The sequence below is a fragment of the Solanum stenotomum genome, chromosome 1 (genome assembly GCF_019186545.1).
Source record: "Solanum stenotomum isolate F172 chromosome 1, ASM1918654v1, whole genome shotgun sequence".
Classification (NCBI taxonomy): domain Eukaryota; kingdom Viridiplantae; phylum Streptophyta; class Magnoliopsida; order Solanales; family Solanaceae; genus Solanum; species Solanum stenotomum.
In genome coordinates, this window is record NC_064282.1 from 72,305,568 (window position 1) to 72,328,110 (window position 22,543).

Here is a 22,543-nt window from a genome sequence, read left to right on the forward strand (position 1 = left end):
CTTTTTGAACTCGAGAGTAACCAAGAAAGACATATTTGAGGGCACGAGGGGCTAATTTATCTTTCCCTTAGGCTAAGTTATGAACAAAGCATGTGCTTCCAAAGACACGAAGGGGGATAGGATAGAGATGTGACTCAGGAAACAATATGGAATGTGGAACCTGATTCTGAATAGAAGATGAGGGTATTCTATTTATTCAATAACAAGATGTAAGAACTGCATCTTCCCAAAAACGCAGCGGAACATGGGATTCAAGGAGAAGAGTACGAGCAGTCTCAATAAGATGCCTATTTTTCCTTTCTGCTACACCGTTCTGTTGAGGGGTGTATGGACAAGTAGTTTGGTGAATAATGCCTTGGTAAGTCATAAACTCCTGAAATTGGGAGGATAAGTATTCTAAGGCATTATCACTACGAAAAGTACGAATAGAAACACCAAATTGATTTTGTATTTCAGCAAAGAAACTTTTGAATATAGAAAATAACTCAGAACGATCTTTCATTAAGAAAACCCAAGTACATCTTGAATAGTCATCAATGAAACTAACAAAATAACAAAATCCTAAGGTGGAATTGACTCTATTAGGACCCCATATATCAGAATGAACTAATGAAAAATTAGACTCTGAACGACCCCTAGTACTACGTGAAAATGTAGCACGAGTGTGTTTCCCAAGTTGACACGATTCACAATCTAATTTGGATAAACTAGACAAACTAGGCACCATCTTTTGCAATTTGGATAGACTCGGATGTCCCAAACGTTTGTGAATTAGATCTGGGGGATCTGTAATGGAGCATGCTTTCAAGGAATTTGAAGAGGCAAGGTAGTAAAGGCCTTGTGATTCATGTCATGTTCCAATCGTTTGTGCCGTACTGCGGTCCTGTATGAGAAAAAAGTCATCAAAAAAAGTTATGCTACAATGTAGAGCCTTTGTCAAACGACTAACAGATGCTAGATTAAAAGGAGAACCAGAGACATAAAGAACAGAGTCTAAGGTGACAAAAGATATGGGTTTGGCTTTTCCAACCCCTTTTGGTTTTGTTTGAATCCCATTGGCTAAGGTAATAGCAGGAAGAGATTGTGAATAAACAATATCGGACAAAAGTGATTTATTACCAGAGATATGATCAGAAGCCCCTGAGTCCATGACCCATGATCCAAGAGTACTAGACTGTGACACACAAGCAAAAGAATTACCCGCAACAGAAACATCAGGTTGTGCAACCGAAACTACTTGTGGAGACGTTTGTTTATTGCACGATACCAAAGGAACTTATCATATTCTGTCTGAGCAATATAAGCATTATTGAATGGTTGATTAGGTTGAGCACCATATGCTACTGGTGGAGATTTCTGTTTACTTGCGTGATTTTGAAGGAACTCATTATAATCCTTAAGAACAATAGGATCATAACTGGGTGGTGGACCATGTAAAATATAACATATATCACGAGTGTGTCCAGGTTTATTACAATGACTACACTTGGATTGAGGTTTCCCAAAATGCCCTCCCCCTCGCCGATTCTCCATAGACTGGTATGTACGCTTTTCTGTTGTTTGAGATGCGAGAATAGAGGAGTCAACAATGGATGATGAAACTTCTTTCCATATTTGTAGTGATAGGCATCAACGTTTCAAATTCCTCCATGACTGCATGTACTTGTCCCAAGTAAGTAGACATATCGGATTCTTGTTTCTTTAAGTTGGTCATCCGAGATATCACATCATAGAATCGAGATATGTCATTAGTGTATAAAGCACGTGCCTTTTCCCAAACTAAATAACATGTCTAGAATGGGAGAAACAAGGGCATCAACTTAGAACCAATAGAGCGCTAAAGGAGACTACATAATTGGGCATCCACTTTCTCCCATTGTGCTTTGGCTTTTTGCACCTTCGTCACTAGACTTTGTCTTTTCATCTACAACGCAAGCATTGTTTGTTAAGTGATCTTGAACACCTTGACCTTTGCACCACAACTCAACTGAAGAAGCCCAAGCTAGATAGTTTGAACATCCCATTAATGATTCTGAAGTGATTGTAAGGCTTGAACTTCCAATCCCCGTATTTTTGGAGCCAAAAATATCACACCCGAAAGACATTTTTTAGAAATTTGACTTGAAAAGACTAAGAAACTCGCTGGAAATTGCTGGAATCTACCCACAATGGCCTAAAAATTGTGATTTCGCCGGGAACTTGCCGGAAACTGCTTGAAAATTACTGGAACCCTAATTCCGGTGATCGGATCCAGAGAAAACTGAATGGGTTCTGGTCGGAAATACTGGCCGACCCCAACAGAAGAAAACAGCTCGAAAAAAAATGACCGAAGCAGTACTCATGCGCCGACGCGTGAACAGATCTCGCCGGAAAACTTCCACCTCCGAACAGCGCGTGGAGGGTTGTTTTCCGGTGGAAATTCTTGGGGTTCGGTCGCCTGAGCTTCTCGAGCCTCGTGATGGTGTTGTCTTTCGCACAACACCTTTAGAACGAAAGATGACACAAATCAGTCCCAACCATCGTCGCCGAAATTTGACACGGTGACTTGAAGTTTCTCACCAATGCTCTGATACCATGTGAGAAATATATGGGAAAAATAATATTGAATTGTGTATCTAAATTGTTACATTGAGACCCTATTTATCGACAATGCATATACATTGAAATCCTTTTCTAACTAGGATTCTTCTTCCTATTCTAAGTACGAATATATACATATTTCTATTCTAATAATCTCCAAACAGTAACACCATAGGGATTGGTTGATTCCTTGGTGACCCATGAATCCATCTCTCCGTACTTCAGTTTAATCACCTTGCTTCACATTGAGTGTGGTTCATGAGCATATCTCCACAACCATTTCCGCTTTAGAGCCTTGGTTTGGTTCTTCAAATTTTTGATGCCTAATCCTCCTTGTTTTTTTCCCGTGATCATAACTAGTATCTAGTACCTTTAAAATTATCATAGCCACCAACATCATTATTTGACCTAGCAACAACTTCTAATCGGGCATCCTTTTTAATCATGTTATTTTTATCTATTTTCTGTTCTTTCTATATAGCTGTTGCTGAATCCTCAACCAGATTTTTTGCTGATGTGCTCTCATTTCTTTCTTCTTCTCCTTTAGATGAATGCTTACTTGTACTATGATCAAGTTTTCTTCAAATCATCAATCATAGTTCTGTCTTTAACTGTTCAGTTGTACTCTCACCATATTTTTCTTCTTTGCCTGACTATTCATCGCTACTCTCATGTGTTTCTTTTTCACCAACCAATTGGTCATTACCTAAAGGCACCACAATTTCCAAAGGTACAAAATCAACAGCCTTAGTTGTTTGTGCAGTTTTGTTTGCTTCCTTAGTCAACTTTTCCAATTATGTGGTAGCTTTTTTACTGTGGTACGTCAACTGTCATCACTACTATCCACCATTTATAATCATCACCATCAACTATCATTACTATATAATAGCCACTAATCACTATCGACAACAATAACCACCATCAGTCACCACTATATATTTTCTTAACTAGTACCACGTAACTCTACCCACCAAGGCCTGAACAGATAGAAAGAGTCACCTAATATTTATATCTTTGCTAGAATTTAAACCTAAGACCTCATGGCTTTCAACCACTTCATTAATCACTAGACCACGCCCTTGGGTGCCCATCAGTCACCACTATATATAACCAACCAACATCATCACTCACCACTAGCATAAGCTATCACTATCATCCACCACAATTATCAACTACCCCAATTATCAACCATCATTAACCACTACTACAAGTCCCCTGCCATCACTAGGTACTACCTACAACCACCACCATCAATCAAAACCATTCTTAATCGGCACCCACGACCACTATCGCTATCTATCAACACCACCAACCATTATACAATTTTTTAAAACTATTTTTGTAGTATTACATTTATTTAGTATTTTATATGAATATTATATTTATTACTCCATCTATCCTAATGTATGTGACACNCCACCATCAATCAACACCACCAACCATTATACAATTTTTTAAAACTATTTTTGTACTATTACATTTATTTAGTATTTTATATGAATATTATATTTATTACTCCATCTATCCTAATGTATGTGACACTTTTGGATTTCAAAAGTCCAATGAGCTTTTTTTGGACCACAATTTTTTTCATACACCTCGTAAATATTTTGAATTGTCAATTATTGTGACTTGCAGTACTTTCGACGTAGTTCTAAAAAAATGTAAATTTCATTTATATAAACTTAAAGATTGCATGTACGAATTAACGATCAAAATTCAAAACTGGCTCTCAAAGGTCAAACTGTGCCATATAAATTGGGACAGAGGGGATAATTTTTAAATAAAAGACAACTTCTATACATTCAGATGTTGAGAAGACAAACTATTTAAATTATTTAGTATTTATATTTTAATATTTAGAAATGTATTAGGGAGCATACATCTATATCCTAATGCACATCTTAATATTTAGATTCATATGTTTTAATCTTAATTAAAAAAATATGAGTTCCATTTTGTCATAAATCTTAATCAGACTTATTAAATTGCCTTGCACCTTTTCATTTGAATGGGAAAGAAAAACCTAAAACAAGAATAAGAAGTGAATAGTCAAAATTTTGCTTCAAAGTTCTAAAATTCTTTTGATATATGGTTACCAATGAAGTCTAAAAGTGTAGACTTACACCCTACTACCCTAGTAATTCCTAGTTTAATCAAACTTCAGAAGAATACAAGAAACTTCAAACATCTTGTACTTTTTATCAATTGTCAGTAAAACACACCCATAGGTAAGATTGTAAAGCCTGTCCATATTTTGGAGTTTGGACCAGACAAGTTTTGTTGATAAACTAGCTATTTATGCCCCACATTCTTTTCTAATTATGAAGGTTTCGAATCTAATAGTTGATAACTAGCAGTGCAATGCCTCTGAATATGATGCAATTCTACTATTAACTATGATGCCTATGGTAATCATTTTTTTTTTTGAGATTGGTAACTGTTTCTATTTCTTTAAATCAGTACTTGGGTTGTACTGAAAACCATATTTACATAATGAAATCTAAAGGCATTGTCCTATCCCTATAATGAGTCTAAAACATCGATGATAGAGACAATATCATTAGAGTAGATCTGATAAACCCAACACAAAGTTAGAAAACAATTCAATTTTACTTGCTGCATATTACTCTCCCTATTCTCAAAAACTCTAAGATTTCTCTCTTTACAGATAGTCCACCAAATAGTAGCAGGAATGATTCTTCAGTTTTCTGTTCTTTGCTTGTAATCCTGCTTCTTCCCAACTGTATAAGGGCTCTGCAATTCTCCAGGCATGACCCATGAGGTGTTTTTGACCCTTAGGAATAGACTCCACAATTGGCCAGTGACCTTACACTGGATGAACAAATGATTGACTGTTTCTGCAGTTTCCCCACAAAAAAAAACTTATCGAGCATAGTGTAACCCCTCTCTTCATCAAATCATCATGTGTCAACACAACTTATCGGGAAATTTGACTCATTTAGGGATTGTTATTTCATGAATTAGTGTTCTTAATGCCTATTTTGTGTTTGATGTTAACTTGTTTATGTGCAGCCATGAAGGCTTAAGAACAAGGCAAGAACATTACATTGCGAAAAGAAGAAAAGAAAAAAAAAGTTGGAAAAGTTGGGGAAAAGTAAGGTTGGAGCTTGCAAAAGTCACTCGGCGAACTCAAGTGCAAAATGGTGCATCCCCGAATGAAATGGTGAGCTCGAATTAGATCGCCTAAATGATCAGAACAACTAGAGAAGGAAGTCAAGTCCAATCAACGAGAAAGGATCCAAATGGCAAGTCGCCGAAGTCATTCGAGGATGACCATTGAGTTCGCCAACTGAGAAATCAAGAATTCAAAAGCTGAACTTGAAATTTGGTGATAAGGCTTGCCCATCGATGGATCGCCGAGTCATTCGGCAAACCCAACTAATATCGCCGATTTGGTCTCGAGGTGAATCTTGGGAAGTTTTTGGAAACATATAAATTGGTTTTTGAAGAGAGAGAAGACACTTTTACATTACTGAATATTTTGCTGAAAGAAACTTCTATTCTCTGAGAGATTTCAAGCTAAGATATTGAGGTTTGAGGGTTTGTCTTAATTTTTGGCATTGATTATTGAAGATTTTGGCATTCTGATGGAGAATCTTTTTGGTAACTTTTACTTACTTTTTATTATGCTTGGCTAAACCCCCTTACCTTAGGGGTGTGATTATGTAATCGAATACACAAATTAGTTTGTGGGTATTAGTTAATTGCTTGATTTAATGTTGTTTTGAAATGAGTTCAGTTATTTACTCATGTTTTCATTTATGGATTGAAGTTGCAAATTCAGTTCTAGCTTTTGTTCTCTATGCTTGCTTGTGAAAGATGATTAGCATGGAGCATATAATTGATAGTTGTATCTACTCTTGTCTTTACACCCAGCTTGATAAAGTGGGTTAAATTACGGATTTGGTTGCTTTGCATAGTTAAGCTTGTTGAGGTTTGAAAGAACTTACTTGAAACATAATAGCTGATTGAAAAAATAGTTGTTATAGTTACAATCCATCCTACCCATTGAGATTCAACGACCTAAAGCAATTAGTTATTTACCCATTAAGCGAAATTAGTATTCGATAGCACACACTCCTAAGGTCCCCTCTCTACTTGTTCAAACTCCGCGTTAATTGCCTTCGTTAACAATAGGCTATCCAACACTCTTAATATTGATAATCGAAATTTATTGATTTACATTAGGTTACGTTTAGTTTATTCCATTCTACAAGAAGTTAGAACACTTTCATACTTCATATTTTAATTCTTTTCAATACCATTTCTTGTGGGATCGACCCCAACTCACCGTTGGGTTTATACTTGTTAGCGACCGCCTACGCTTTGAATCATAAGAGGTGTAGTTGAGCGTTATCAATCTTGGCCTTCCAAATGTGTTTCCAGGGTCATTTAGGTGCCTGCATAATTGGGTAGTTCAACTTCCTATATGTCGCACTTACTTTAAAAGTACATGTTCCATTCCCCAACCACTGCAATTTGTCCTTCCCTGTCTCCAAGCCACCAAATTGTTCAATGACCCTGAAGAATTATGTAACTCTTAGAATTTCCCAATCATTGAGATGCCTTCTAAATATAATATTCCACCCATGAGGTGTCCATAGTTCAGCAATTGTACTTTGTTGCTGAAGAACCAAAGTGTGTATGTCCGGGAAAAGTATCTCCAGATTTCCTACTTCATGCCAATCCTCCTTCCAGAATCTAATTTTAGTGCCATCTACCACTTTAATCTTGGTGTTTGGTTTGAATTCATCCCATAGTGATCAGATGGATTTCTATAAACTAACACCATAGGAAGTGGTAACTTCCTTTATCATCCAATTGTCACTTTCTTCATATTTTGCTTTCATGACTGGGCCCCATAAATTTTGGTCATCGTTGGATACGTCCAAATTCACTTCATTCTCAAAGCATTGCTTTGATTCTTAAGGATTTTGATCCCTAAAACCCCCAACTCTCTTATCATTGATCAGTTTTTTCCATTTGACTAAGTGGTACCCCTTCTTTTCTGTCACGACTCGAGCCTACACCCTGTGGTCGGCACTCGAGAACCATTGTTGGTCCCCAAGCAAACCCTCATCATGGCTGACTACAAGCGAAAGACTAACTCAAGCATACAAAAGCTTAAAACTGAATTATATTCAATAAACTCAACTTTAAAATAGTCTGAACAATACTCAATAGATAACTCAGAGTTTGTAAAAACAACTCAAAGAAGATACATACTGAAAGCTACTCAACTTTGTTTATCTATGAAGCCTCTACTATTACAAAGGGATATTGGGACAAGACCCATGACATCTCAAAACTACTAACCATAAGATAAAGGTGAAGTCCTCCGAAATATAAGAAGGCTCACCAAAGCTGACTGGAACGTCCCATGACCTCAACGAAACGCATATTGATGATCCTAAATACTTGTATCTGCATCATGAAACGATGCAGGCCAAATGGCTCAGTACATGGAATGTACGAACATGTAAGGGAAATTATAAAGCATAAACATAAGCTTGAACTGGTGGAAAAGACACATACTTACCTCTTCTCATCTCACTCAACTCGACTCAACTTAAAGAAACATAGTTCAACTCAACTCAAGGAAACATAGTTCAACTCAACTCAGAGAAAATAGTGCTCAACTCAATGATAAGATATTCAACTCAATGAAATAAGGATCAACTCAATAATAAGATACTCGACTCTAGGTACTCAACTCTGGATACTTAACTCAATATAAAGCAACAATAACAGATGAAATATATGGAAAGCTTTTAAAACAGTAGAAAGCAACTCAATGTATTGAAAAATACAATAGTAACTCAGTTTGTATGCAAGGATACAAGATAAACTTTGTTTGTATATGAAAATACAATGTGAACTCTGTGTATATAAGAATACAAAATATCGTTGTGAGAGTTTCTCTAACCGACAACCATCATTATGAGTTATGTGATGATACAACGTCTCGCCCACACTGCCAGAACTGTCATATACCTTGTCGGGGTATAGAACTCCTCAACTAAGTGGATCCACTAGTCTATGCTAAAAAGCATTAAGGAATCATCTAAAAAGTATGACCCTTTCAACCCACGTTGGCTACATGGTTTATGGGGGCTGTGAGTTGTTTGAACTCTCCCCCATATCGGTGCTCAATACTACTCCCAAAATATAACTAGCTCATATGTTTAAAAACATAACTCTTTTTGTGGTTTGAGATGATTACTCAAAATCTTTCTCTAAAAAGAGATGGTACTCGACTACTCAAAACTCTTTTGGAAATCTCAGTTTCCTCCTCTTTTAAATGTGAAAGCATTTACTCTTGGGAATACTTAGTTCCCATATATCATTTTAAACAAAATGAACTCAACTCCACTCTTTCTCAACTCAAGTGCTCAAGTCTTAAAACAAGTTTAGAAAAATTCATGAAAGACTTCTCAAAATAAGGTTCATGTTGAATTATAGACGTGAACGACTCAATTCAAGGTTTTCAATAACCATAAATAGAACTCAACAACTCAGAACTCAAGAACTGCAATGATAATACTAATTTCAAAAATGCTCAACTCAGAGGGTTCATGCGGAATTATGGGCATGAACAACTCAACTCAAGAACTTCATGATACTACTCATCTCAAAAATGTTCAACTCATAGGGTTCACGCGGAATTATGGGCATGGACAACTCAACTCAAGGACTTCATGGGTAACATGTAATAGTTCCATGATTAGGAATATAATCTCAAAAGGGTTAGGAACTCAATACTTAAGAATTAGAACTTGAAGATACTACTCCTCTCAAAGATACTCAATTTATGGAGTCCATGCGGAATTTATGGGCATGAACGACTCGACTCAAGGGTCTACATAACAATATGGAACTCGTGTATACGACTCTTCTCATCCTCATACTTACTTCTTCAAAACTTAGCTCAAATCGATAGTTGATCTCAAATGATTCACAATTGAACTCAAAGACTTTCTTGAACTCTACTCTTAACTCTCTCTTGAATTTGAATTATGAATTCAAGAATTATGATTCATGATATGAAGGATCTCATGATGATAATGTAGAATAATGAATACATTCTCCTCATTCTCATACTCACTTGCTTGAGTCTTGAAACAAGTTATTTGAAATTGTAGAAGACTCCTCAAAAAGGACTCAAAGGGACTTTCTGAAAATGATCGAAAGAACTCTCAAGACTTAACTTTTAACTCTACCTTGAATTTGAATTATGAATTCAAGGTTATGATTCATGTTATGAATGATTTCTAGGTGTTTAGAAGTAGCTTAGAGTGTTTAGAATCAATAGGGCTTGAAGGTACCCTTTTAAAGGACTCAGACAGGCAAAACGACGGAGAAGAGGTGGGGGCAGGCGACCCTGGCGCACTGAGTGGCACAGGGCGCCAACCCTATACTAACAAAGGTGTGGTTGGGGCGCACTGGCTGGTGCAGGTCGCCAGGACCCAACCCAGAAAACCCCGACGACTTTTCTTTCTTGTTTTCTGACCCTAACTCACCTAGAATCGAACGGTTTCTTTCCCAATCACTTAGATTCGAATACCCAACCAAAGTACACAAGAATCTACTCAAAAACAACTCTTAAAATCCACACGATTATCTCAAGAACTCATCGAAACCCCAACAATCAAGATTACAAAAGGAATTTCAAGAAAACACTTCAAGAACTCAAATCCTTCAACTTTAAAACGAATTTGCACTAAAAATAACATGATTAGCGTGTGGGTGAACGAACTCAACACAATGAGAACTCACATACCCCTTAGGGTTTAAACCCATGGCGAAAATCCGCAACAAAACTCAAGAATCTCAACGAACGCTTTGATCCCTTTCTCTTTTATCCTCTTTTCTCTTTTTTTTTCTCTTCTTAAACTCTCAACTAAAACCCTAAGCGTAGATTAGGATTATAAAACTGAACCTAATCAGTTTAGACCCCTAAAACCTTACTAAAAATGAATTAAATCTGATTAGGTAAGGAAAAGACCAAAATACCCCTCATATTTTCGGGTAACTTTTCTTAACTGGACAGCCTGACTTAAAAAGGGCATATTTCACTCATCCGAACTCAAAACTTAGCAAACTCAGTGGCGTTGGAAAGATAATCCAAAGACCTTTCATTTGATATCTTATAGGCCACCTAACTCATCCTGTACTGAAAGTTATGGTCGTTTGAATTTGACCCAAAACTTAGAAGAACTTAGGAAGGACTTGAATAAATTTCTCTTTAGTTCTTTTGGATATCAAGGTACTACATCTAGTGACCTTAACACTTAGGAAAAATTTAAATTCCTCGGTAAAATCTTACTCACAATCGAGTCTAAACTCAAATATTTTTCCGGGGTGTTACACTTTCCTTGTTTCCTTGCAATAAAAACTTTCTCCGGATGCTATCCAACCTATTAATGACACCCGGAGGAATAGGAAATAAAGACATCATATATGTTGGAAGTGCATCAAACACAGAGTTGGTCAAAGTTAATCTTCCTATAAGTGAGAGGTACTGAGACTTCCACCTTGTTAGTTTCATCTCACACTTCTCAATCACTCCATTCTAGATTTCCAAAGACTTGGATTTGGCCCCTAAAGGCATACCCAAATAAGTAGTTGGAAGAGCACCCACTTCACCACCAAGAATTAATTTCAAATTTCCCATATTTGGCACTTCATTAACTGGATACAAGAAGCTTTTTCTCCAGTTAACATGAAGTCCAGACATTCCTTCAAACAAGACTAGAAATAGTCTCAAAATTTTGAGGTGGTTCTCTTCAGCATCACAGACATCAGGGTATCATCAGCATATTGTAGATGAGCTATCCTTAGGCTTTCCCTTACGACTCTAGCTACTTCAAAACCTCTTAGCCATCCATCTTTGTTTGCATTCATAATCATTTTGTTGAGTACCTCCATGACTAATAGGAAAAGGAAAGGTGATAAGGGATCACCTTGCCTTAAGCCCCTTTGTGAACTAAAAAACCCTGTTGGACAACCACTTATCGACACTGAGAAGCTTACTGAAGATATGCAAAATTTAATCCATTGTCTCCATTTGAGACCAAAACCCATCTTCTCTAGCATAAACATAAGAAAATCCCAGTTGACCTGGTCATATGCTTTCTCAATATCTAATTTGCATAAAATGCCTGATTTTTTCAAACTTGATCGGGAATCTATAGCTTCATTAGCTATTAGAATATCATCCATGATCTAGCTCCACTTAATAAAAGCTATTGTTGTGAATTAATAAGTTTGGACATCACTTGTTTTAGCCTTTCAGTGAGCACTTTCGAGAGAATTTTATAGATACATCCAATCAAACTGATAGGTCTAAATCCCTTAGTTCTTTAGCACCCTTTTTCTTTGGAATCAGGGATATGAATGTAGCATTAAAACTTCTTTCAAACCTCCCTTGGTCATAGAAATGCTGAAAAGTCTTCATCATATCACCCTTGACTACTTACCAACATTTGATATAGAACCCCATTGTAAAGCCATCGGGTCCTAGTGATTTATCCACTGTACATTGCTTTAAACTTCTCAGAACCTCCTCCTCATAAAAATTTCTTTCTAGGTCCTCCATTTCCTACCCTGCTAACCTTGGACAGTTTATGAAATTGTTGCCAGGTCTCCGTCGAACATCTTCTGAGTAAAGTTTTTGGTAGAACTCCACTATTTCCCCTTGGATCTTTTTTGGATCTTGGACTATATTCCCCTGAACGAGCAGTTGATCTATGGTGTTATACCTCTGGTGTACATTAGCCATTTTGTGGAAGAACTTGGTATTCTTATCCTCTTCCTTTAGCCAAACAGATCTTGACCTTTGTCTCCGGTATATCTCTTCATTATTTATTAAACCCTCCAGATTCAGAAGTAAAGTTGCCTTTTCCATTTCATCTTCTGTTAATGCTCTATGAGTGGAAATATTTTCCATAACATCCAGCTTTTCAAGCACATTCTTTCTCTGTTGGCCAAGATTTCCTTGCTCACTTCTATTCCATTCCTTCAATCTATGTTTCAAAGCTTTTAATTTAAATGTCGGTATGTAGTCAGGTCTCCCAATGTAATCGAATGAGTCCCACCACTTCCTAATTCTATCTGTGAAACCATCAGTTCTTAACCACCAACTCTCAAATTTGAAATAACTTTTGTTCTTCTTCCGGGAACCACCTTGAAGTGTGACTGGGGAGTGATCCTACATTATTCTCTGCGTAGTATACTATTTCAGATTACTAAAAGCATGATCCCATTCTTGACATACCAGGATCCTGTCAATTGTTGAATCTATTTGATGGTATCCCCTTTAAACCAAGTGAACTTAGCATTTGCCAATTGGAGATCAATTAGATTCAAATCCTCAATCAAATCAGAAAACTCTCTCATTCCTATTGTTCTCCTAGTACAATTTTTCTTTTCTGAAGCATATCTGGCCACATTGAAATCCCCATATATTGCCCATGGACCTTTTATTAATCCTCTAATAGAGCCAATTTCTTCCCATACTAGTCTTCTTTCCACATAGCAATTGGGTGCATAAACTCCTGCAATGTGGCAGGAAAAGTCCTACAATTGTCATTCAAATTTACAGGTGAGAGTATATGTCCCTCTCTCTAGTAGCTCCCCTTTCCATATTCTACTATCCCACAACATCATTATCCCTCCTCTTGTCCCACTCGCCTCCAAACATGCCATGTTGACCCACCTTCCCACCCACCCCCCCAAATCTGCCTTACCAACTCAGTGATATCCCTCTGTAATTTGGTTTCTTGTAGACAAATGATGTCATCTTTCTAGTCCCCCATAATGTTCTTGATAACCCTCCTCTTATCTCTATTATTCAAACCCCTTACATTCCATGATACTAGTTTGAATTGCATCATGAAATGGAAAGTAAATTTCTCCCCTTTTCTCTACCCCCACCACTCTTGAATTTCACATTAAATGCTACTAAACTTTTCAAAATCATATTTGGAGTTCAAGCTATTAAATAAAACCTCAGTGACATTTGTGTCCCAGGCATTGAAACATGAGGGTGGAAGATTAGCACAGAAATGTAGACCACCTAATTATGAAATATGGGTCAGGGGTTTGACACACAAAAGTAAGCCTCCATTCTTATAAAAGGTAATATGATGTACAACCTCACCCCCCCCCCCCCCACCCCCAAACCAAAACCACTACTAGCAAGGGCATTTACACTAGACTATCAATATATATGAACATTCATGGCTTTAGGTGATAAGAAAAAATAAGTTGATAACCGTACTTCTATTGATAAGCTATGGCCAGTCTGCAGAATTACTTCAGCATCAATCCAGTGTGGCGTACCCTTCATTGACTTTGTAACGGTCATAATAGCAAGCCTGAAGCAGTTTGACAATTCAGTTGTCAATAAATATCTCAAGAAGCAAAAACAAAATGAATAAGGCAGCGAAGCCAGAATTGCCCGTACCAATTCAACAACATTCTTTGATACACCAAAGTCAAAGATAGTTTGATGCAGCCTTTAATGTAAACTAGTATGTTTGCACCCTAGAATTGAAACACACATCTCATTGGAATCAGTATGCAATGGACCTTCGTGAATGGAGTAAAGCAAGTTAGAATATCCAATAACTAACAATATTGAATGAAAGAATTACCTTAATATCTATGTGCATAATTCCATTCTTGTGTAAGTAGTCTAGTCCTTAATAATAATTGCATGGCACAAATCCATATAACCTGATTAGCCAAAAAAAAGATAGAACAAGAAGATTTCAGGAAGCATTGTGTTCCAATAAGCATATGTGTGGAATAAGATAGTTGAAATGTTTCATTCATATATTTCTATGTCAAATACATGGCTTTATATACATGAGAGATTGTGGAACAGAATCACCTAGTTCCCATGAAATCTAAGTTTCTATAAAATCATATATTTTACAAAAAAGGAGAAAAAGATATTCTAGATTACAACAATTATCTTTAAGATCTTAGAGAATCAAATCTTGATATGGAGAATATCCTCTATCAGCCAACACTCCCCCTCAAGCGGGTGAATGGATATCTTCCATTCCTAGCTTGCTTATTAGATCTTGAAACACATTATTTGGCAGTCCTTTTGTTAAAACATCGGCCACCTGATCTTTTGTAGAAACAAATGACGTACAAATGAGTCTGCTATCTAATTTCTCCTTAATGAAATGTCTATCTACCTCAATATGCTTAGTGTGATCATATTGTACAGGATTATGAGTTATACTTATTGCTGATTTATTTATTGTCACAATATAGTCTCATAGGTCCTTCCCATCTTATTTTCAAATCGTCAAGGATTATCTTTAACCATAACAACTCACAAACTCCCATACCCATAGATCTAAACTCGGATTCTGCACTTGATCTGGCTACTACATTTTTTTTTTTACTCCTCCAAGTCACCAGATTCCCTCCTAAGAAAGTGCAATATCCAGAACTTGACCTTCGATCTACTAATGAACCAGCATAGTCTGCATCAGTATAAGCCTCTAAAACCATGTAATCCTCCTCTTTTGAATAGTATTCCTTTTCCTGGACTTCCCTTAAGATATTGTAGAATCTTGTTGACAGCTTGAAGATGCATTTCTCTAGGATCATGCATAAATTGGCTAACAACACTTACAACAAATGCAATTCCCGGCCTTGTATGGAACAAGTAAATCAATTTCCCTACAAGCCTTTATCTACCACAGAATCTTTAGGAGCACTGCATAATCTATGATTATATTCAATTGTAGCCACTAGTTTACACCCTAATTTTTTTGTTTCCTTCAGCAAATCAAACACATATTTTTTGTTGGGAAATAAAGATTTCTTGTTTTGAGTGTGCCACTTCGATTCCCAAAAAATACTTTAATTTCCCAAGCTCTTTGATGTCAAATTCCTTGAGTAAACACTTCTTCAAATTTTGTAGCTCCTCTGAATCATCACATGTTACTATGATGTCATCAACATAAACCAATAATGCTGTCACCTTTCCTGTTTTTGAGTGTCATATGAACAAGGTGTGGTCTCCTTGACTTTGTCGATACCCTAGCTTGATCATAACCTTTGTAAATCTTCCAAACCATACACGAGGTGATTGCTTTAATCCATAGAGTGCCTTCTTCAGTCTACACACCATTCCCTTCTTGCTTTCAAAACTAGGTGGCACCTCTATATAGATCTCCTCATCTAAGTCTCCATGTAAAAAGGCATTTTTTACATCAAATTGTTGTAGGTTCCAATTAAAAGTTGCAGCTAATGATAATAAGATTCTCACTGTATTCATTTTTTCCACAGGTGCAAAAGTCTCCAAATAATAAATTCCATAGGTCTGTGTATAACCCTTTGCTACCAAATGTGTTTTAAATCTTTCTATGGACCGATCTGACCTATATTTCACAGTAAACACCCATCTGCACCCAACCAACTTTTTCCCTTTTGGTAATTCCACAATTTCCCAAGTTTTGTTTTTCTCCAACGCTTCCATTTCAACCTTCATAGCAGCCCACTCTCTGTTTCCTAATGTTTCAGAAAAAAACTTGGGTATAGGAATTGTGAGGAGGTTATAAAGAAAAGTTTTATGACTTGGGGATAGATTTTGGTATATCACAGAAAGGCTCAAAGGGTGTTGTGTGCAAGTTCTGGTTCCTTTTCTGAGCGCAATTGGAAGGTCAAGGTCATTAGCTTGGTTGGGTTCTTCTTCATGATCAATTTGGTTTGGTGTTTCTGATGGTTCAACAGGTTCAAGATGGGTACTAGAAGCAGTAACCTTAGGAGATGATTGCAGCTGAGTAGTTTGATCAGTTAGCCTCTTTCTTCTGGAATAAACCTGCAATGGTAGATTATTTTCTAGAATTACATTATATATATGGATTATGAGACTCAATGAGTTCATTTGGATTTAGAGACTCGGGTGACCGAAGAAATGATGACGCAGGCAAGGATTTGGCACGACTAGAAATAGAAAAATCAAATAGTGACAAGTCTAGAGGTCCCTCTCCCTTCATTGACTCCCCCTGATTGTAAGAATGACCAAAAAATGATCCACTCTCATCAAATGTAACATCATCTGAAACAAAGAATTTCTTTGATAATGGTTGATAACACTTGTAACCTTTTTGAGTAGGAGATACCCTATGAAAACACACTTAAGAGTACGTGGGTCTAATTTGCCTCTATTTTGAGAATGAATATGAACATAGGCAACACTCCCAAAGATTCTAGGAACCAATTTATTGGAAATTTCAAAATTCGGAAAGCAATTCCTAAGAGTATCAAGCGGACATTTAAAGTTCAGAATTCTTGATGGCATTTTGTTACTAAGATGTGCAGAAGTTAGGACAGATTCCCCCCAATACGGTTTTGGTACCTTTTTGTGAAACAATAGTGATCTACTAATGTCATAACACACCATTTCTTCTCTCTGCTATCCCATTTTGTTGAGGAGTATTAACACATGAAGATTCATGAATAATTCCCTCTTTTTGGAAGAAAACAGAGAGGGTTTGATTGCAGTAGTCTTTGGCATTATCGGATCGGAATCTTTTAATAGGCACATCATATTGGGTTTTGATCAAATTAAAAAAAGGTAGGAAGAATTTGACTAACATCTGATTTTTGCTTTAGCAAATAGATCCACGTTACTCTTGTACAATCATCAATGAATGACACAAACCATCTAGCACCAGAAATATTAAGAACGGGAGAAGGTCCCCAAATATCAGTATGAATAAGAGAAAATGAAGTTTGACTTCTTTTGTGACTAATTGGATAGGAAACATGTTTGTGTTTTGCAATTTCACAATCATCACAATGAAAAGACTCAACAATCAAATATTTGAACANGGGTCCCCAAATATCAGTATGAATAAGAGAAAATGAAGTTTAACTTCTTTTGTGACTAATTGGATAGGAAACATGTTTGTGTTTTGCAATTTCACAATCATCACAATGAAAAGACTCAACAATCAAATATTTGAACAAAGCTGGAGACATCATTTTGATTAAATAAAAGGAAGGATGACCTAACCGACGCTGATAAAGCCATACGTTTTCTTTATTGGACATAACAAATTCAGACAAGAATGAACTAGATAAGGAATTCTTAGTTGTATCTTCACCATTGTGGACATCCAGACAATAAAGACCACATGTCTCACTAGCACCCAATCATCTCCTTCTTGTTTTGTTCCTTAAATAAGCAATATGAAGGGAAGAAAGTTACTTAGCATTTGGAATCTTTGGTGAGTTTCTGGATAGAAATGAGATTTGCAGATAACTTTGGGACATGAAGGACATCTAACTATCAAGGATTTTCCTAGTGGTATGTCACCTTGTCCAGCTACAGTAATAACTGAACCATTAGCTATAGTTATTTTTTTATAGCTAGGACAAGGGGAATATGATATGAAAAGGTGAGAGAAACTGGTCATGTGATCAGTTCCCCCGGAATCAACCACCCATATTGGAGAAAGTTTGTATAAGACATTAGTAACAAAAGAGCAAGAAATACCTATGAAGGCCAATGAACAACTACCTGTTGAAGTTGAGTGTGGACTTGTTTCATCAGCCTGAGGGCCGCTAGCTATATGTGCCTGCTTACCATCACTAATGTTTATGTTTGGAGGTCTACCATTGAGTCTCCAGCATCTCTCTCGGGTGTGCCGATATTTTTTGCAATAGGTGCAATAAAGATTGTCCCTATTGAATGGCGGTTTGAATGAACCCGCGGGCTTGATGGTGCTCTCCCATTGCGAAACTCCAGATTCTTTTGAACTTGTCCCTTTTTGCTACAAGAGTTGATCCTTCATTAATTTGAGTTTCAAGCATAACACTCCTTTGTCCTTCTTCTGTCTGTATAATGGCCATTGTCTCATTCAATGATGGCAGATCTGCTTTTCCTAAGATTTGCACTCTCACGGAATCAAATTATGCATTTAGCCCTGCACGAAAATCATAAATCCTTTATTTTTCAATAAATATCTTCAGAATTACAGCATCATCTTTACAACCCATTTGAATGCATTGATAATGATCCATTTCTTGTCATAACCCCCATAAAAAGTTAGAATATTTAGTGACAGGTCGAGCTCCCTGTTTTGCTGCAGAAAGTTTTGTTTTTATTTCATAGATCCTGGAAGCATCATGTACTTTAGAGTACTCCCAAATTTCCTTAGCGGTGCCCAGAAATATAACGCTATCGCTGATTTCTGGAAGCATAGAGTTCCATAACCAAGACATCACCATTGCATCATGTTCATCCCTTGCATCATGTTCATCCCATGCATCAAATGTGGGGTCTTATTTAGATGGTCATGTACAAAGAAGGTGTCGTATTTTCCCTTTACCCTTTAAAAAGGTACGAACCAATAGAGCCCATTTTAGATATTTTTTTCCATTCAACCGATAAGAGGCTTGAATGTTTTGCAAATCACCAGATGAAACTATAGAGTTATTCTCTACAGTTGCAGAAGCATTTCCAGAGGCTTGAATAGTTGCAACAGTCACATTTTCTGGCATGGTTCTTGAATGGTTTCAATCTTTGGGCAGATAAAGATAGAAAAAAAAGGATATTTCAAAACAAGATGGATGAAACTAGTAAGGAATAAGTCTAAAGCTATGATACCATGTGGAATAAGATAGTTGAAATGTTTCATTCATAGCTTTCTATGTCAAATACATGGTTTTATATACATGAGAGATTGTGGAACAGAATCACCTAGTTCCCATGAAATCTGGGATTCTATAAAATCATATATTTTACAAAAAAGGAGAAAAAAATATTCTAGATTACAACAATTATCTTTAAGATCTTAGAGGATCGAATCTTGATATGGAGAATATCCTCTATCAGCCAACAATATGTTCTAGTTCCAGTTGCATCATGTTAAAGCATATGGAAATAAACAAATGATGGAACAGATGGAAAGCAAAAGACAACAGAAAAGTGTAGATGTTCACTAATTTATCAGCCAAACAACCCACAAGAATAAGTTTATTATCATATTCATATCTATCTATATCTATCTATATTACCTTAAAAGCATGAACTCCTAACTTGAATGTTAAATTACTATAATATTCCTTACTTAGGTTGTGACTTTTTCGATGAGTTGTGAATTTTCCAATAAGTTGTGACTTTGTTCAAAGGGTTGTGATTTTTTGATGAGTTCTGACTTTTCTAAAGAGTTGTGACTTTTTCAATAAGTTGTGACATTTCCAAAGAGTTGCGACTTTTTCAAAGAGTTGTGACGTTTCCAAAGAGTTGTGACTTTTCCAAAGTGTTGTGACTTCTCGGGAAGGTCATGATCTTTAAGATAAAACACAAAAAACATTTGTTCATACAACCCTTTGTTGACTATAAATAGAGGGACTTCCTATCATTTTCCAACCACATTTTTTTCTAATGTTCTACTCTTCTTCTTCTTGCATTTTAAAATTTCTTGTGTAATTTATTATCATTTGAGTGAGTTCATAGTTAACCGGAATATGAGGTACCACTATTTTGATGAAGTAAGTCGTTCTATCCTAAGAGGGTATATTCCATAACCTTGAGTACTTGAGGAAAATAATATAATTTTGATGATATAATAATTTGTTTTTCTTAATATACACATTAGTGTGTAGTGTTCCAATATATGAAATTTACATGATGTAGTCTAAAGTCATTTGTTTTTGTTAACAATTTCTCTTGTGATGTAGATATATGCTTCTGAATATATTTTTCCAAAAGTTAGAGAATTGTCACGATTTGTTTTTGATGCTCAAGAAAAAAGAAATGGCTTTATTGATCAATGTTACTTATGTAATTTAGACTCCCACAAAGTTTGCTTCAAAACAGTTATTACTATATAAATGTTGCCCTTTTATTTTACTTATTTACTATTTCTTAATATTTCAATATTTTAGACGAAGAAAAGTTCATATGACTTGTAATAACGCCAATTGAAGTTTGTATTAGTTTAAATTTTATTATTTATTTAATGGCTAATTTTATGAGATAAATATTTTCATTAATGCAAATACATATTTATATTTTGGTAGGTATTTGTATTTAAATTAAAGTATTATATATGTCACAAATGTATTATCAAGTTAACGAGATCTTCTAACTTGAAAATGTATTATTTAACAATTTAACGAAGAATACACATGCAAAACACATCTGGTTAGATGACAAGAAAAATACAAAACAAATAGTCCTAATTTGACCATCTTCATAGGTTTGCGTGAATAAGAGAAGCATGAACTCCTAACTTGAATGTTAAATTACTATAATATTCCTAACTTAGGTTGTGACTTTTTCGATGAGTTGTGACTTTTCTGATAAGTTGTGAATTCTTTCAAAGGGTTGTGATTTTTCGATGAGTTGTGACTTTTTCAAAGAATTGTGATTTTTTTAATAAGTTGTGTCTTTTTCAAAGAGTTGCGATTTTTCCAAAGAAGTGACTTTTTCAATAATTTGTGACTTTTCCAAAGTGTTATGACTTCTCAGAAATGTCATGATCTGTCAGATAAGACTCAAAAAACATTTTGTTCATACTACCCTTTGTTGACTATAAATTGAGGGACTTCCTCTCATTTTTCAACCATAATTTTTTCAAATCTTCTGCTCTTCTTCTTCTTGCATTTTAAAATTTCTTGTGTAATTTATTGTCGTTTGAGTGAATTTGAAGTTTAGCGGAATATAAGGTACCATTTTTCTGATGAAGTAAGTCGTTCTAGCCAAAGAGGGCATATTACATAACCTCGAGTACTTGAGGAAAATAATATAATTTTGATGATATAATAATTATTTTTTTCTTAATATACACATTAGTATGTAATGTTCCAATATATAAAGTTAACATGATGTAGTCTAGAGTCATTTGTTTTTGTTAACAATTTCCCTTGCGATGTTGATATATCCTTCTGAATATCTTTTTCCAAAATTTAGAGAATTATCACAATTTGTTTTTGATGCTCAAGACAAAAGAATGACTTTATTTATCAATGTTACTTATGTGATTTAGACTCCCAGGAAGTTTCCTTCAAAATAGGTATTACTATATAAACATTGCCCTTTTGTTTTACTTATTTACTATTTCTTAATATTTCAATATTTTAGACGAAGAAAAGTTCATATGACTTGTAATAACGCCAATTGAAGTTTGTATTAGTTTAATTTTTATTATTTATTTAATATCTAATTTTATGAGATAAATATTTTATTAATGCAAATATATATTTAAATTTGGGTATGTATTTTTATTTAAATTAAAGTATTATATATGTCACAAATATATTATCAAGTTAACGAGATTTTCTAACTTGAAAATATATTATTTTAAAATGTCTGAGTTCTTTTTTTAAAATAAAAAACTCACTACAAATGTGAAAATATGTGAATATATAAAATGTAGTTGTTCTCTTCACATGTTCATATGACATCTAAACAATTTAACGTAGAATACACATGCAAAGCACATCTGGTTAGATGACAAGAAAAATACAAAACAAATATTGACTATAAGGTAATATTAGTGAGATAAGACTAATTACATGATTGAACCTAATAAAATTGAAATAAATATATACATAATTGCATTTAACTAATAAATTTTTTCATTGACCATCTTCATAAGTTTGCGTGAATAAGAGATATATATGAGAATCCACATTGAACATTCACAAAAGAATCTGCAATATTATTTTTTGCTAAGCTTATTATCAAATAATCGCTTAAATAAGCAATTCTATTTTCCGTAACATATAATTTTGAAATTGGTAACCACATGCAACGCAAGGAAGTATTAGGTTAGCGACGCTTTCAATCTTCATTAGCGCAATCAAGTTGGAACAAAACTAACATATTACATGAAACTAATCAAAATGTCTTTGGTCATATTTATAGGTCCGATTGAAAAAGAGACGAGCTAAC

General features: G+C 35.4%; 1 protein-coding gene across 1 annotated transcript; it reads right to left on the reverse strand.

Moving 5' to 3' along the window:
• Window positions 1-11,176: 11,176 nt before the first annotated feature.
• LOC125856364 (uncharacterized) lies at window positions 11,177-11,826 on the reverse strand. Its single transcript, XM_049535897.1, has 2 exons — window positions 11,568-11,826; window positions 11,177-11,388 (listed from the first exon to the last, which is right to left on the reverse strand). Exons 1-2 carry the CDS (start codon window positions 11,824-11,826, stop codon window positions 11,177-11,179), a joined length of 471 nt encoding a protein of 156 aa, XP_049391854.1.
• Between the last annotated feature and the right edge of the window lie 10,717 nt (window positions 11,827-22,543).